Here is a 17380-nt window from a genome sequence, read left to right on the forward strand (position 1 = left end):
TTGACCAGAGCCGGCAGCTCATGACTTAAGCTCTTTTATCTTGTATTGGGCACCAAGGTTACTCGTCTTACTTTGGTGAATTAACTGGTGCTGGAGAGCTGCTGCTGCCTGTTTCCCCTCTGTGTTCAGGGGAACCAGACTTTACCTCTTCTGTAAATAGAGGATTGCACCAAAGGTTGTACACAAATCACAGCATTCATTTACTGAATGCTAGTTAGCCACTTAGGCTGAACGGGTAATATGCACAGTGAGCATAAGGGTGCTCTCTTCCTCTTGTCTGATGTTTTGGTGGCAGCAGTTGATTTACTGCTGTGCTAGAAGGCAGCTGGTAGATAAAAAGCTTCTCCTGGAACAGCCCATTGCATTTTAGCACTTAAGTTAATTGTAAGCACAATGGGGAAATAAAAAAATTAACGGTCCGGTCCATAGCTATCTGCAGTGCTTTTCAAGCCTTGGCAGAACTGCAAGTGCTCTTATATACCTAGCAGTGAGAAATGTTTTCATAAATGCCACCAGCTGGAGGTAAGGGTTCACAACTCCAAAATGGGCTGTAACTCCAAAATAGCAAATCTATCTCAGAGTTTTATGCTCCTGCCATCATCCTGGCTGCTGCCTGCATTCCTCACAAAATTTCTAAAAACAGGCAAGCTTAGTGGACCTCGTTCAGTTTCTGGTGGATCTCCCCATCCAGATCTAAAAGCCTGCTCTGGAGGGTGATTATTTCATTAATTGATAATTTTAAAGATAATTTATATCGTGATCTTTGACTTCTTTTTCCCTTCTTGGGCTTTGGAAGTACCAGTGTTGTTCAGTACACGGATGTTCATTCTCTCGGCAGAAGCCCACTGAACCCATTTTCCTCCCTTGAATGACACAGAATTGCCTCCTGATTTCCTCTCAAGGGCCTGTCCCTGCAGTTTGGGAAAGAGAGCCCAGAGTCACACAGAGAGCACCACGTTCTTTGTGCCAAGTGGGATATGCAGATTAGGATAACCACTGATCATCCATGAACTGAGAAAAGCGGATTGGTGCCGAGAACAACCAGCATGAGGCTAAGTGCATTTCTGCTCTTTGTCCTGCAAACCCAAACAGGTTGAGCAAAGCGTATTTGACATGTATGGGAGTTGTCCTGCGTGTCTAGACATGACTTCTTGAAATTACCCTCTAGTAAAAGGATTCATGGCACAGGCTTTCTGGTAAGGTACCTTTCTGGTTAGCTGCCTGACTCCTGGAGCTCGGAGGGTGTCATACTACTAGCACAGGACTCCCTAGCCCTAGCGATGGCTGCATAGGGGTGTCAATATGTTATCAACCACATTAATATCTTCTGTTTGTCTATACCTTTTACATATTAAGTCCCCTGCAAGCTGTTCCCATAGCTGGTCTCTGTGACTGTATGTCTCTGTCATTACTTGCCTTTGTCCTACTTTGCAGCCTTTCTGTTTGTTGAAGTACCGTTGAATCTTGCAGAGGCCTGTCCTGTGAGAGCTTGGAATGGGCACTGCATTGTGCATTTACAGCTGCTTCTGGGTGGAGTTGGATAACAGTTTTGGCTTTGGGATGTTTCTGAAAGCTCTGTGATTTCCAGATTGGTTTGACCAGTGAGTCTTTTCCCATCATTAAATAGTGTTGAACACCTTAGACTTCTAATGGATTGTGGTTTTAAAACATTTCTGGAGCAGATAACTCGTCCCAAAAGGGGATGCCATTTCTGCTAGCAGAGTTCAGAGAACGACAGTAATTTTCTGAGCAAGCTTATAAATTATTTATCTTTAGAAGAGGCACCTGTGGGCAGAGGAGAAAGACTGTAACCGAACCCTTCCACTCCATGGGTAGAAACCATCAACTTTGTAGGCTTGTTCCTTTAAAGATCACAGATCTCTGAGATCATTGAACAAACATCTGAACTACTGTATATCATCTGAGCACGACAGAATGGCTCTATGCTGAGGTGAAGAACAGGGTGTGAAATGTCCCTCCTTGATGTTGCTAAGTAATATAATAATCTTTTATGTATGATCAAAACCTTTTGCCTTGTGTGGGGAAGTGGCAAGGCCTGGATGTCAATGAGACTCAAGTGCAGATGTATAAAAGCCTTGGGAAGGATTTAGGATGTGGAGAGTTAGTCTTTCCTCGTGTTTGACTGGGCACAGAGTAGTGCAGTGGGCACAGCAGGACTGCCAGGAGTGACTGGTAGGGACGAAGGACAAACTGATGGGCAAAGACTGTTCACTCCCAGGCTCCTAGACGTCGTGTGTCCTCATTACTGCTTAGTGAGCTGAGCAGGGGAAGATTGGCAAACACAAACTAAAAGGTGTCTGAGTAACCTGGTGGGAACTGTGTGCAAGGGGTTCCTGCACTCACCTTAGAAGTGGAAAGCAGGACAAGGCATCTTCTGTCCCTGTCTCCTGGCTCTCTCATCTTCGCTGTGTGCTGCTCAGCCTTGTCCACTTGTCCAGCTCCAGGCACTGAACAGGAGACTCTCTTGACTCCCATTAGCTTGTGTTTCTCCCATCCTGGGGCTCATGGGCAGCTGCGCCTACTTCTGCAGGCCTTTCTTCCCCCTATGACCTGGACAGACCTCGTGTCTCACTGCCCAGCATTGCTGATACATTCTGCATTAGTGCAGTCCTGTTTCATACCTCAGAGGAGATATTTGCCCTTGGTTGCTTTCACTTAATCTTTTGGGCTAGCTGAGCTTTTTACTCTTGGAAAAATCTTCCTTCCAGGCAGGATGCTGCTTTCTACTCTGAGAATGACAGTTGTGTGAGCTGGTGGGGGCTGTCTTACAGGCTCAGTCTGAGGAGCCTCATGCTCTCAGCACGCAGCAGGAGAGGGCCATAGGTCCTTTACTTGCATGTAGTACAGACAGCAGCTGCTTGATGGAGGAGATCTGGGGCACTGGAGCAGGAATGACAATGCGCTGTGTATCTTGCACATCTGTGGCATGGCTACACATGGGTATCAAGCCCACATCTTGGTCTTTCCCACCATGTGCACCAGACCCACTCTGCATTCTCTGGATCCATAGATGTGTGCTGTACACATAGCATATCTTGGGAATCTGAGTTGTTAGACTGTCATAGCAACATCCTCCTCCTCTTCCTCTTAGCATTCAGCAACATGGAATTAATACTTATGGCTTGATCAGCTTGGGGGTGAGGGATTGTGTTGAAGCATCAGTACTGCATTTAGCTCCGGGACAGCTGCAAAGGTAAGGTAGTGTTGGGTCAGATAAAAGCTCTCTGCTGCTGCTTGTCCTAAGGTGGGTGCTTTTCTTGAAGCCAGCACGAATGGCAGCTGCTTCCAGCACACATGTGTAGTGCTGGCAGTCTTAGTGGATCCTCTCTCCAAGCTTGGCTCCTCCAGACAGGGAAGGAGGAAAGGGAGATGAATGCAGCCTGGGTCTGGGCAGAGTCTGTTGGGAAATGTGGCAGCTCTGTGTGTGTGTTTTTATTTAACTTCTAATTATTTAGTTATGTGCTTTGTCTTTGGCACTTCTGGGGTTTAATTCCAGCAAAGACTCCAGCCTGCATCAGCAATAAATTTCTCTGTGAGAAGTGTGATGCCATCTGGAAAAAAAAATAATTTTCAATATTAATTAGAAGATACTACAGTAAAATTTATGTCAATTATCTGGCAATTTATTACAGAGAGGCATTAGCCTCTTCGTAGTCCAGGTGGCAGCAGCCTTTTCATTACAATAAGAAATGTTGCTGTTCAGTTGAATTCACGAGGAGAAACACTTGGGGACTATGAGTTGCTTGCAGAGATTAGTGAGGGAGAAAAAGGGGAAGATTTGTACTAAACCTGGAGTAAACAAGCCAGTTGGAGGACACCAGTGTAAAATGCACATCAGGCTTCTACTAGAATAGAGAAATCCTAATGTCTCTTCCTACAGCCTCCATCCTCTTGAGCTAAGGGGACGGGCTCATGGGTTTGCTTGTGGTATCTTGGGCTTTGCTGGGTTTCGGAGGTGGGACTGCCATAATTCCCTCTGTGGTACACAGGCAGTGACAGGGACTCCACCACCTCTGTAGAGAGGACAGAAGGCACATTTGTCTATCCCTGGCTGCCCTTGGCCCATATGCCATGTCTGCGCAGTAGCACTGGTGAGGATGTTACATGCCCCATGCACAGGCTGCTCCATCCTCCAGCATGGCACAGCTGGGACAGAAGCACTCAGCTTTTCTGTCCTGTGAGGGGTTGCTAGGCCTGATCTGGAGAGCCTCCCCCCACCCCAGCCTGGTGAGCCTCATGGAGTTAGTGTAGGGCACAAACGCATTTTAGCCTGGTGTTTGTTGGGGTTCTTTTTTTTTTTTTTTTTGCCTTTTGCTTGATGTGAGATCATTCAGTCAGTTCTTTTCCAACTGCTTCTGTGTCGTGGTAGCTAATGACTGTCTTACGGGCATGGAGAGGCTTTAGTGAGGTACTGATGATGCTGACTGATTGCATTCTTGTCCTTTCCTGCACTGATTAAAAGGACAGTGTAGAGACCTTGCTTTCTTCTTGCTTCTGTTTTTCCTTTATTTTTCTGTCATTACCAGTGCATGCTTCCCAGAACCTACCCACCACCAGGTTCTTTGCTGGGTGGTGTGAATTGGTGGTGTGCTCTAATTTTATGTTGCGGTCAGGTAGAGACTGCAGTTGCAGATGATGGAAGATCCTGCAGGTTAAAAAGTTACTAAGCAGTGAAGCGTACTGTGTCTGCCAGATAGACGGGCCCTCGTTCTGCGTGTTGCCTGTTAGATTTCATTGCTGGTGCAGCTCCTTCTCTGGCTTTGCTGCCAACTGCGACCGTGTTCTCCTGGGCAGGATGGGGATCGGAGACTGCTGCAGGTAATCCCCTTGTTTTCTGGGGAAGTGCAGCAAGTCAGCTCTTGTTGAGGATCAGTCAGAGGGAACAGCTCTGGTGCAGTAAGGAAGGAGCCTGTGTGTATGGAGTAGTACAGCAAAGCATAGTCTATTTTGAATGCAGAAAATGTTGGGGTGGGGGCAATTGGTTCTGGGGGAACTGGTTCCAGAGCTTGTGTCCGCAAGAGTCCACTGGCCCTTTGGAGGCTGTTCATTAGGTTTACAAGGGAGCGGTAAAGTGGTGGTTGCCACAAAGTAAGGAGGCAAAAACTCTATGAAATAATCTTGTTCCTCTGGGTGCTGCAGAGAGCTGAGCCCCACATCAGCCCCTGCATTGTAAGCCAGCCCCCTGCTATGTTACCCGGAGGGCTGCCTCTACTCACAGGTTGTCGGTGTTACTGGAGAAGGAGAGTTATGGGGCATGGGCAGTTGTAGCTGCAGGACAAAGTTGAAATCCGAGTGCCACAGAAAGCACTCGCTGTTCAGAGCAGCTCCTGAAAGGATGGTTTGGGGACATGTACACAGGGACCTGAATTGCTAACATTTCTCTGGAACTTCTGGAAAGCAGTCAGTGAGTGGGTGGTGGGGCAGGGGTTAATCTGATGGCAAATTATCTTTAAATTACAGTGGTGCAGCTCCACTGACTTCTGTTTGTTGCAGTGAAGTAAATGAGCGAATGTAACCTCTAGGGCTGATACAGGTAGCTGCAGGAAAGGAATTTAACAGCCTTCGTTTTTCTTGTATTGGCCATATCCAAGTTGCTCACTTCTGTCATACTGTTTTTTTAAGACTGATCCCCCTGCGGTAACCTACAAAAAGAGATTTAGGTTGTGACTCCTCTTCATTTAATTTTTCCACTGTAAAGATCCAGTAAAGCATTTTTTCTTTTTAAAAAATAGTTTGCCCTACATGTTTATCCTTGCAATCTGAGGAGTGTCACATCTTCCCTGTTGCTTGCTGATCGCTGAGAAGCTCTTGGAAATCATCTACAGTCCATTTTCTTCTATCCTTGCCTGACACTATAAGTGCTGTTCTTCCAGCTGCTCATGAGATTTTAAAAAACTGAATGACTGTTTAAAGTCTGTGTGAGAGAGTCCAGCAAAAAATCCCTTCCTTTTTAACTTATTCATGCTTTACCATCTTGGAATTGATGTTTTCTAGTCTTCCATAGAGACTTCTAGGAAGACCAGGCTGTGCAGGACCTTGAAGAAGAAATGCTTTAATCTCAAAATTAAGTTTCTTAAGTTCTTTTGTATCTGACAGAAAGGTGCATATAAAGATCTCATGTGTTTAATGCAAAAGAACGTTCTTCCTGCAGCAGTTTTCCTGAGCAGAAGTCAAAGCAGTATGTAAAAGGGCGAAGGATGCTAGCATGCAATCTTCTGTTACACAGAGGATGTGAGTTTTTTGTCATCTGCATGGAAAGCTGATGCCTTTCAAACCTTCACATTAGATGCTCTTAATACCTTCTGCTACTCTTCAACCTCTCCTCTGTCTAGCAGCTGCATCTTAAAGAGCAGATGAAATCGTTCCAAGGATGGCAGGTCCTCATCTCAGTAACAGTTCCTATCCATTATAGGGTATGAAGTAAAATGATCTGTGAGTGGGTTTATCTCATATCCCACATAGCATTTTTTCTCAGCAGCAGTAAGAAAGTGAAATTATCAGGCAATGAGAAGAAGCTGTTTATTTTTAACTTACCCTTTCTTTTTAAGTTCTGTTTCATAATTAAAGGAGATAAGGAGTAGAAGCCAATGAAAATATATAGCTAAAGGGATAAGCTGATCTCAAGTTCACTGCAGAGATCACAACAAGTAGTGGGTAACACAGTAGAGACTTTGGGGCGTCTTGTTCCTTCCCTGTCCTCCTCATAGAGTATCAAACTGAGTTCTTAGCTACCTTTCAAAGGTAACACAGGAGGGCTGATTTAAAGGATACCGCTTACAGAGCTCGCTGCTGCCCTGGGAGCTTACTTCTCACAGTGGTTTGAGGATGTTCCTGTTGAGTGTCTGAAAAGATACTCAGGGATAACAACGAGAAATCCTGCTTGTACGTTCATTGGGCACACCCGTATGGCACTATACGTGGCTGTGCATGTGGGGGCACAGGGTGGTGAAGGGGCCCCAAGGGGAGGCTCCTGGGGAGTGGGGTAGCCCTGGGTAAAATGCCTCCACTCTGAGTTACTGCTGGAGAAGCAGGTTCTACTCACTTTTCAAACAGGGTTTCTCTCCTGCAGTTTATTAATCTTGGTTAACTTGGCTTCCTCAGATTGACAGGAGGATAGCCTCTGATTCATGCAAGCTGCTAGATCTTTTTTATTGCTCAGAAGAAGGTGCATTACACTATTACTCTCCATCCCTAGTGGATAGTCGAATCCCGAAGTAAATTATTCCTGTACCCAGGTGGCTTGCTTTCATCGTGCTCTTGTCTCTGTGATACTTCTCACAGCTTCTGCACACAGGAACAAGAGGGCCAGACTGAATTTGGAGATGGCTGTCATTGCAGGGGGTTCTTCCTCTCTGCCAGTGGAGCTGACAAACAGCATTAGAAAATAAGTCCTGGAGAGAAGGCTGTGTGCTCTTGCAGCAGCAAAACACCGACAGGCTGTTCTTAAATAACCTTGCAAAATACTGATTGCTACCCCTAGCTTGCCTCTGCAATGCTGGAGGACAGCTGAGCTGCAGAGTCTCTGCTGTATGACCACTTCTAGGACCCTTTTTTACTCTCAGTCCTCATTTGGATGATGCCCTGTGGCTTACGTCCACCTCAGGCCCTAGCCTGCTTCTAAGAGTTTGCGTGAGTGTCTCTGTCTACCACTGCCACATGCAAAGTTTGGGGAGAAAGAAGACAGGGAGTTTTTGAAGGGAGCCCTAAGCAAGTCTAGTATTCCTCGAGTAAAGCATACAAGGGCACGATTCAGTCCTGTAAAGGGCAAGAGCTGACAGCTGCCTAAAAGGGCAGTTGAGGGGTGTGTTTACATTGTTGGGAGGACAAGAGAAGTAGAAGGGTTCCTTATTGTTCTGGTCACTGTGTCCTACATCCTCTGCAATGCTTAAGATTTCTCCTGAATGTGAATGCCTTGGGGTAGAGTCCTCTTCCTTTGCACCTTAAACTCTAGACCTCCTGGTTGAGGCTTTTCACAAGCGACTGAAATGTGAACCTCAGATGCTGGTATGCTGTCTGTGCTTCTGTTTTAGCTCTCAGATCAAGTGGTAACTGCCTAAGAAAGAAGTTCATGTGTTTAAGAGAATTGTTTCAAGCATATGTTTTGTCCAGGAGTGCTCAGCTATATGGTTCCTGGTAGGAAGATTATCGTTACTTACCATCTCACAAGTGCTTTGAGGAGTGTGTTTGTCCATGCAATGCTTTGAAGCTAAAAAGCATTGTGGGAATCCCTCTTGGTGTTACCTAGTTAGGAAAATGAATAGTTCAATAGGACAGAGACATGTAACTATGAATTTGTAAGTACAGACCAGTGCTGGGAGCAAAGTAGGGCAGTAATATAAGCTGGAGTGCTTTGGTTGCAGGGAAGGCAGGTAATAAAGTATCTCCTGGGCAGGAAGACCTGGATTCATGTCTCCATCTGTTTCTAAAACTAGAGTCTGTACCAGAGTTGGTCTTCTCTTAGTGCCTGTCAGAAGTTTGTTCCCATCAGAAGTGCAGTGCTCTGTATGGAAGCTGACCGTAGCAGCTGCAGAAGCTGGCGTTTTAGCAGATTGTGAATGGTGATTAGTGAGCCAGGAGGGAGGTGTGCTGGCAAAACTAGCATTTGGAGGACCATGGGGTTGGGCAAACCTGTGTTTGCATAGGGCCTACTGTGTTACATTTGGGTGTACACATGGTAATTAGCTGCTTAATTTAATGAGATCCTGTCTACTTCTGGTGACATAATAGTATTTGGGAAACTGCTCCTGTCATAGGCTCATCCATGAATGAAGAAATTCTGTAAATCTGAGGGCTGTTCCTTACTGGCGTTAGGAAGGCTTTAGTGCCCACCTCCCTGTAGTTGTGAGCCAAATATTGACTGTTAAAGCCATGTATGTTGCAAAAACAGGTGCCGGAGCTGTGATCTATCTGAGCCTTGCTCCTCCTATGCTGAGGCATCTGTGGATGCTGACTCCTCTGCTGTATTTGGCTCTCTGGCAGGTTTTGGAAGTGGTGCGGTCAAACTACGACACGCTGACTCTGAAACTGCAGGACGGACTGGACCAGTATGAGCGCTACTCAGAGCAGCATAAAGAGGCTGCCTTCTTCAAAGAGCTGGTAAGCTGCCCTGATTCTGCAGAATCAACAACCCTTTTCCAAAGCTTTTGCTTACGGCCTAAGCAGTGGCATTTGGGGTATAGCTGAGCAGCCCTGTTACTCCATTGGGCTGCCTCCAAAGTCAGGGCAGGAATAGGATCTGAACAGATGCTGCCTGTTTCAACTGATAGGAAAACTCCCTGGAGCTCCCTGCGCTGCAATATGTGGCTGGAGAGGAACCACCAGACTGCTTGGGCCAGCAACTAATCAGTCGGTCTCTGTCCCTTCTGCCGTGGGGATCCACTGTGCTTTGTGGTGGTAAATTTGCACCATGGAGAAGCTGACTGCTCCCACCTTGGGTTTATCATGCCGAGCAACTTAGCTTTTTTGTTAAGGGCACCACAAAGTATGGGACTGAGCAGAATATGTGATGCTGGTGAAACACATGCCTGCTCATTGCTTTCCTCCATCAGTCACAAAATACGATTCCCAAGCAAAGAAAGCAAAGGCATTCCCTAGAAGTGTCTCCTTCTGCCAGAGGAGAAGACTAATGGTAGGAAGCCCCACAAAAATAATGTAGCGAAGACAAAACTGAGTCCAAATAATTTGGGTTGGTGGTTATATTCTTCGGCAAGCCAGCTTGCTCGCCCTGCTCCAGAAACCCGTGATGCAACACTTTCTTGTCCGACAACCGCATCACCAAGGATGCAGTATTTTTGTAGTTGCTATTATCTGAGGAGAGCCTGGTTTTCCTCACTTTTGAATCATTACAGCCTCAGTAAAGGGAGAGATCTTTAACTCTGGCAGCTTTCTCCACCAGATTCTCTCTCCCAGCTCTGTCCTTGCTGATTGATGAGTAACTGATGCCTGCCCACTCCGTCACGAGTCTGCATGAGTTTGGGAATGTTATGCTTCCCTCTGTCTACTCTGCTCCAGAGCAAGCACACCTGAATTGGTTTTGCTTCCTTCTACCGAATGCTTTTTGGTATTGTTTTTTTGGTCATTCCAGCGCTGCCATAGGGAAAGATATGGGCAAAACCACTTGCTTACTTTCATGCCGTTTTTCTGTGCTGTTTTGTGCCTATTTTTGTCTCTGTGGCCTGCTGTTTGATACCATATCTGGAATACGTACAAAGAAATCTGGCCATAGCTTTCCTGTGACACATGCTTCTCCTATTATTGTACCCTGGAAATAAGACGCGTTCATGTTTCTGTTGTCATCTGTTCTGTCCCAAGGGCTCCTGCCCTCCTCAGCCAGCGTCTCCTTCCCCAGCCTCTTGGCCATGTGACGGCTCTGCTTACTGCATGCCCCACTTTCCATTTGGCCTGGCAGAAGCTCAGGCTGACCATGCCAATTGATTAAAATGACATTCTCAGTCCTAAGATCATCACAGCTACAAAACACTTCAGCTAAAATTATTTTCTTCCTAGACTGATGTGTGGTTTATGGGTTTTGGTTGGGGTTTTTTTGTGTGTATTTTTTTCCCCAAATCCCAATTTTGTATCATTTAAGAATCTGTTTAGCATAATCAGTCACTCCTGAACTCCCTTCTGAAAACTGCCTGTCCAGGTACCCCTGGGACCCTCTCCTCAAGAGCATATGAAAGCCTGAATAATTACTGTCTAAATGTGCTGATTTGACCCAGTTGTGAATCTGTTTAATCCACATTTCTCTGGATGCCCTGAGAATTGGGACCCTATTAAATGTTCTTTACTCACAGCTACAGAAAATCCCCTGCATTCTATTAAGCTGTTCCCTCAACACAGCAGGAAATCGACCTGATATGTTATGATTTGTCTTCAGCAAACCCAGCTGGCCTCCTGTCCTGCACACTGTTTTTTTTGTCTAGATGCACAGTAACTAATAGCTTTATTAATTGTTCGAACAACTCCTCAGAAAGGCCCTAGTCTGCCCTGTCCTCCCCATATCCTCTTCAAACCAGGTACTTTGCTTCCTTTTTGTGAGGCTTCTGAGTCTTAACTTCAGCTTCTGTTACTGCTCTGATGTACCCAATGCATTGTGTTTAACTGCTGAGGTTTGCAGGATTTCATGGAGGGGGCAGAGTGAACTTGATGCAATTTTCTTCATGGGCTCTGCCAAAGGACCAGGGCTAGTGGTGAACTAGAGGTTTCCAGTATGGCTTCCAAACGTGTGCTGGTCCCATCAGGTCTTCCTGAACAGGGTCTGTTTGCAAATAATCCTTTCCAGATTCTGCTTGGTTTTCTTGTATCTATCTGTGTGATTGCATTAAAGCAAATCCTTCTTGGTGGGGAATGACACGCAGGAGCCATTTTCCCTTTCGGCTGCCTTTTCATCTCTCTGTGCTCCTATTAAGTGGGTGAGCAGAAACTTCCCCAAGCCATTCTCTTGGCTCCTTTATCCTTAGAAATTTTGTTCTCACTCTTTTGACGTGCTTTGCTAATGCACTGCTTCACTTCTCTGGCTTTGCCTCAGTGCTGCTCTTTCTTGCTAATCCCAAAGAAAAATCTGCTTTCTTCTCCTATTCCCTTTTCAAAGAAGCTTTCAAAGGCCTGCGATACTGCAGCCACATTGTGGTGGAAGGTGATGTGCAGAGGGTTTTATCAACTGGGTTTTCTGGCCTGTTGTGCTGCCTTTGAGGAGCTAAAGGAAGGAAGTTAGGAAGTTTCTTACACTTATTATTTCTTTTCCTTTGAACCCTCAGGGGTGTCATTTGAGGTCTGTGCTGCTTTGATAGAACGAATGGTTTGGCTGTGAGCTTTTGGACCCTTGCATTGCAGCTGGAGGAATGTGTGGAAAGAGATTCAGCATCCTTCCAAAACATTCACTGTCTCTGCAGTTGGATAGGTTTCAGCAGAGTCTCAAAACAGTCTGATTAGGGATTGATTTCTGCAGGGGAAATTAGTGTAATTTGACTTTTAATTAGATGTAGTAGTGTAAACCTTTGTCCCATTGTACAAATTTCTTAAGAGCTGCTTGTTGATTGGAAACAGGTTTAATTGATGGGACTTGCTGCGAAACAGGAGTGTCTGTACAGTGTTGCACATGTCCAGCCATAGTGACACAAAACTAGAACTGAATAATATTTTCCTCACATGGTTAATGCCACCGCTTCATCAATTCTTGCATTTGCTCGTTGTTCTCCAGGTGATGCATTTCATGCATTTCCCATTTCTTCAAAATCTGTGTGTTAAACGTGATCCAAGCTGCTCATAGGGAGAAAACAATTTTAAAACCTCTTCTGGCCCTAGCGTGCTCCAGCTTGCTCCATACAGAAGCAAGAGAGGACACATGCTCTGCTTTTAATTCCTTGCAGAATAAATCTTGAATCTTAAATCTCTGAGCTTGCTTTGAGGCTGGTTTTGGCCCCTTGTGTAAGGCACTCTAGAGAGTTCTGGTAGCTTCCAGGCTGGCAGCCAGACCTGGGCTGCCCACTGCACCGTGAGCTAGGAGGAGTCCTGGGGTGTAGCCTCATGGAGGGAGCCACTCAGCCAGACTGCAGGAAGCTTCTGAAGTTTATCCTTGTTACAGGCTGACACCTCCTTGTGTCACTGTCTGGTCTTCCAACCCCAAAAGGAAGATGGGCTCTAGCCCCCTGTGCAGAGCCCTGGTGCTGGAGATAACTTGATTTAACTCTAATTTAAGCTATTCTTACCTTTTAAGCTGGTTGGATCACAGCAGAAGAAACGCTGGGCAGAGATTTGTAGAAATGTCAGTCATCATCTGAGTTATCACCCCCACTGCTCTTCCCAACTTGTGTTAAAGCAGATCTAAGTCTATCTAGACTGCTCTTGACCAAATTTTGTGTCTAAGCTTCTCTTGAAACCTGAAGCTGTCTTTAAGTGAAAACAACTCCACACTGGCCCCAAGTGATCTACTCCATTGCTTCACAACCCATAGGTTTAAAAGTATTTTGTCTTTTCCTGTGTAAATCTTCTTTATCTTAAATTAAGCTGAGTATTTCTTGCCTCACCCCTGGGGAGCCAGAGAAATATTACTCACTGTTCTCTTGCTGACCTCGTTTTACATATTGGAGAGCATTTGCTCTATTCCTCCTAAATCTTCTCTTTGCAAACTAAACAGGTTTAATTTCTGGTGCTCTACCCCATAGCAACAATTCCTGCCAAGCCCTGTGTTCTCATCATGTGCCACTCCAGCCTCCCTTTCTGGACTTGGAGAGTCTGCTGCCGCATCCTTTTGAAGACCTTCGTGTGTATACAAGTTGGGCATCTTCTGCTGCTGGTGCCTGGCCTCTGGCCACAGTTCCTGAGGGCAGCAGCTCATAGAAATGCTTCTAGTCAGAGTAAGGATGCTGACTTACTCTATCTGTAGCACCTGCCCCTTTTCTGCAGGCAGTCACATTCCTCAGAGCAGAGGACTCTCCGCATCTGTTTAGCCATGTTGTTCCCATCTTGTCAGAACTGACTGCATCACTGAGGCGGGGAGCATTCGGTAGGACTGGGGCCAAATCCTGTCAGTGGGGCTCCTGTCTCCTGGCAAGGAGACAGCCAGTGCTCTGGAGACCACTTACAGTGGCATTCAACATAGGCTACAACCTGTGGTTATCTTACAAAACATGATCCCAAACTATTTCAGTATGGAGTAAGTCAAAAGACACCCAGAGAAGAGAGGTGATGGGGTGCCCCAGGGGAATGGGGTCTCTGCCAAGCATCCTGATGAAGGAGATGTGTTTTCTGCAGATGCCATAAAACTTAAAATATTCTGTCTTTAAGTGTAGACATCTTTGCTAGCTTGCTCAGGTTGTTAGGGTCTGTGCAACGGGGCTCACTGGGGTTCACTTCACAGCTTTCCCTGTCAACCTTCCATGTTTTGATTTGCTTCCCACTCTTACACATTCTGCCTTTTGGGAGCTTTCTGCCCCTCCCCTCTTTTTTTCCTCACCAGGGCAGCAAGTGGCACCCTTAGCAGTATAAACACTGCTAACTTGCTCTTCCAGCCCCCACTGTTGGATTCCTCATTCTGCTTCTATATAATTCATCCCCCAGTGCTTTTAAAAAGCACAAAACACTAACCAGGTCAGCAACAACCCTATTATCACAGGCTCCAAAGTCTCTGGGAACTGTAATCCCGTTGTTTGGATGAGCTTGTGTCAGTTTTGCTTTCTGTCACTGCTGCACAGTCGCTGACACAGATGATGTTTGACTTTGTTTTCTCGTTACCGAGTGCAACTGAGACTGAGCCCAGTCTGGGGCTTGTATGTTTGGCCAGCAAGTCTGCAGGCATGAAAGGGGAAGGGAAGCTGCTGTGCAGCAGGGCTGCCCAGCTCCTCTTCACAGACTCTGCAGGTGACCAGAAGTCTGGGCATCATTAAGGGATAAAGGTGTCTGAAGAGACAGCTAGTGAGCCAGCTTCAGGTGTAAGGCACTCGGCACAGAATATACACAACTGGCTCTGAACCCATGTTTTTCTGCCAGCTTGGGTGATAATTTGTGTTTACAGCACAGTAGCATGGCCTCTGTCATTTCCTTGACTCTGTCTTTGGCTCTGCAGGTTCTGGAGCAGGACAGAGGCCATGGCACTGCATTCATCCAGGGTAATGCTGGCTGGCACTCCAGTGGGCACTGGTAGGAAATGTTCTTCCAGCTACAGTCTGGAAGTGCTCACTTTCCCCATCACTTTGCCCTGGAACAGAAAACACATCATAGCTCAGAGCATCCTCTCCCATCCCTGTCTCATTTGGAATTTACTAACCTTGCTGGAATGTCACTGTCGACACTTCTGTTATTCCAGGAAGCAGCTAATCCTCAAGGATTTCTTGCTAAACTGGAGTCTCAGTGAGAGCTGGCTGCAGCAAGTTCTCTGGGACTATAACAGCAAAATGGTTTCATGCTGAACCTGGAGGTCAGCAGTGTCAAAGGAACCAGGAAGAGTTCCCTTAGCTAATCTTGTTTTGTCTCTATCAGGTTCGGTCCATCAGCATCAATGTGAGGAAGAACCTTGCTTTCAACACGCTGAGCCAGGAACTGCTGCTGAAGGAATTCTCTACGATCTCTTGAAGCGGGGATGCAGCCGCTGTGCAGGGCTGACCAGAGACGGGCCTGTCTGGGCAGGGACACTACAGATCTACAGCCGGTCGCCCCTTGCCTTCCGCCTGCAGAAGGGACTGCGTTTCTTCTAGGGGAGAGCCTTGCTGCTGTGTGTTTGATCCCAAAGGCATGTGTTTCAATAGGACTGGGGCTGAGGAGAGGTGATCGGCATGTTGAGGAGGAGGATGAAGCAATTTTGTAAAGTGCCATGGGGGTGGGCAGCTGTTCCTGTGACATAGCAGTGGGAGATTCCCTCCGCAGCCTCAGGGAAGATGCACTGGAAACCTTTGGAGCAGAGCTGGGGGGAGCTCACGACCAGAATAGTAAAACCAGTCCAGCTGTGTGAGACAGTTCTGGGTTGAGATTGCTCACCTACTCTGCAGGGAAAGCTCTCTGATCCCAGCTGAGGGCCGTTCTTTTCTGTCAGCCTGGATCAATGTGCCCTCCCACAATATAGGTCAAATTCACTGCCATCCCATCGGGAATGGCTTTGGCATGTAAAAGTTTCCCCAAGGAGCAGGCCCCGCTCACTGCTGGCTCCTTGTGTCAGAAGGTGTCACTTGAACCAAGCCATCAGACTACTGGAGGAGAAATTTTGCCTCCAAGGCTGTTGGCTTACAGGGTTCAGCCTGAGCTGGTGTGCAAGAATATGGGCCATCAAACAGAGCACTGTGTAACTGGAAACCAGCTCTGCTTGGGGTCACTGTTGCTTCCAGTAGCCCAGTTAATCTCTGCTGTTTCTAAGGTTGAGGGACATATTTAGATATTCCATTTTCATGGGGCAGAGGACAGGCTGACTCACTCCCCTTCTTGCCCATCAGAGACTGCATTGCGACAATCCTCCTCTTCCTCACAGGAACATCCGCCTTGCAAGTGTTTGCAAGTGCCAGGTGACCTTTGTGAACTACGTCATCCCCGGTTTTTCCCTTGTGTGTAGCACACAATTAAAACGCAGCTGGAGAAGTAGTTACTTCACTTTCTCACTTGCCCTCCTGTCTTCACCAAGCAACTTGCAGCTACAGTCTGCTGAGAACTTCCTAAGGAAGAGCTCTGGGATGATGCTCTGGGGCACAGGCAGACCGTTCTGCTCCAGAGCCAGTGTTTCAGAGGTGCCCAGGTCTGGCAGAGCCTGTTCCAAGTGCTGTGTCAGGCTGCCAACTCAGGAATACGCAGCATAAACACCCATTCCCTGCTTGTGCATTTTCAGCTCCCAGAAATGATGTTAGGGTCTGGCCTGACTTGGTGGACTGAAGCAGAGAAGTTATTTACATCCCAGATCCACTTTTTTCACCTCCCTCTAGAAAACAGTTTTCTTAAAAAAAAAAAAAAAAGTGCCTAGGCCCGCTCTTAGACTCATAGGTTAGTGTGGGTGATGTGAATGTCATGCTCATTCTCAGCCATTTTTAGGCAAGGTTTAACCATGCCAGTGTGTGTTAATTGTGTTAATGTTTCATCTTTACCTGCCATGAGCATGAGAAACTGAAAGCTGTGTCCTTGGCCACCCACTGGTCACAGCACCGTTTATTTTCCTTTAGAGCACCAGCTTCTCCCAGCAGAAAATACTTTGCCTCAGCATGGAATTGTCTGCTTTTATCAGCTAAGTCAGACACTTATTTGTTTTCCTGCCATGCAAGCATGTGGAAATGTGTACACGTCAGAGGGACGGTGCTTGGAGGAGCCGGCAGGCTCCATAAAATCACTCTGCTTGAGAACAGGCCAGGGCATGTAGAAGGAGGCCATTTCTCCAGTGAAAAATGAGTAAGAATAGTTTGCAGCACATGGCACTTGTCTGTATGTGTGGGGAGCTCTTGCTAGACCATCTCGCCTCTGACAAGGGAGTTTCCTCCCAAAGGGGGCTTGAGTTGCTTCCTTGAGGTGCAGACCCAGCATTGCTGCTGTCGGAGCATCGAGTCACCCAGCTGTTCACGTGTCTCCTTTTCTCCAGTTCTGCTTAGGCTGAGACTAGACAGATAGTTGAGGGAGCTGGGGATGAGTCTGCCTCGGCAACCTCTGGGATTTTCAGCTTTTCACTCTGGGCTCAGCTATCAAAGTTCTCGTGTCCCCCATGGTGCTCCCTTGCTGGGATGAACTGAGAAGCCTAGGCTGCAACTGGGAACAGCTCCTGAGGTCAGCCCTCGTCCAAAGCTGAGCTGGGGAAGACTGTGACACACGTCCTCTTGTCACGCTGTCACCGAACCAAGCACTGTAAATGGATGTACATACAAACCTAGAGCTCAATAAATAGCAGAGCCCTGCC

The 17380-nt window shown here is 46.7% G+C and overlaps 1 protein-coding gene across 3 annotated transcripts in view; it reads left to right on the forward strand.

The window, feature by feature from the left end:
* Positions 1-17380, forward strand: part of ARMH3 (armadillo like helical domain containing 3) — a 127635-nt gene extending 110255 nt beyond the window's left edge. For all 3 annotated transcript variants that reach the window (XM_075108220.1, XM_075108221.1, XM_075108222.1), the window contains 2 exons: positions 9001-9117; positions 15001-17380. In XM_075108220.1, coding sequence (XP_074964321.1) covers positions 9001-9117; positions 15001-15093 — 210 coding nt within the window. In that variant the 3' untranslated portion in view covers positions 15094-17380. The remainder of the gene's footprint in view (positions 1-9000; positions 9118-15000) is intronic.

This window comes from Phalacrocorax aristotelis, chromosome 12 (genome assembly GCF_949628215.1).
Source record: "Phalacrocorax aristotelis chromosome 12, bGulAri2.1, whole genome shotgun sequence".
Taxonomy (NCBI): domain Eukaryota; kingdom Metazoa; phylum Chordata; class Aves; order Suliformes; family Phalacrocoracidae; genus Phalacrocorax; species Phalacrocorax aristotelis.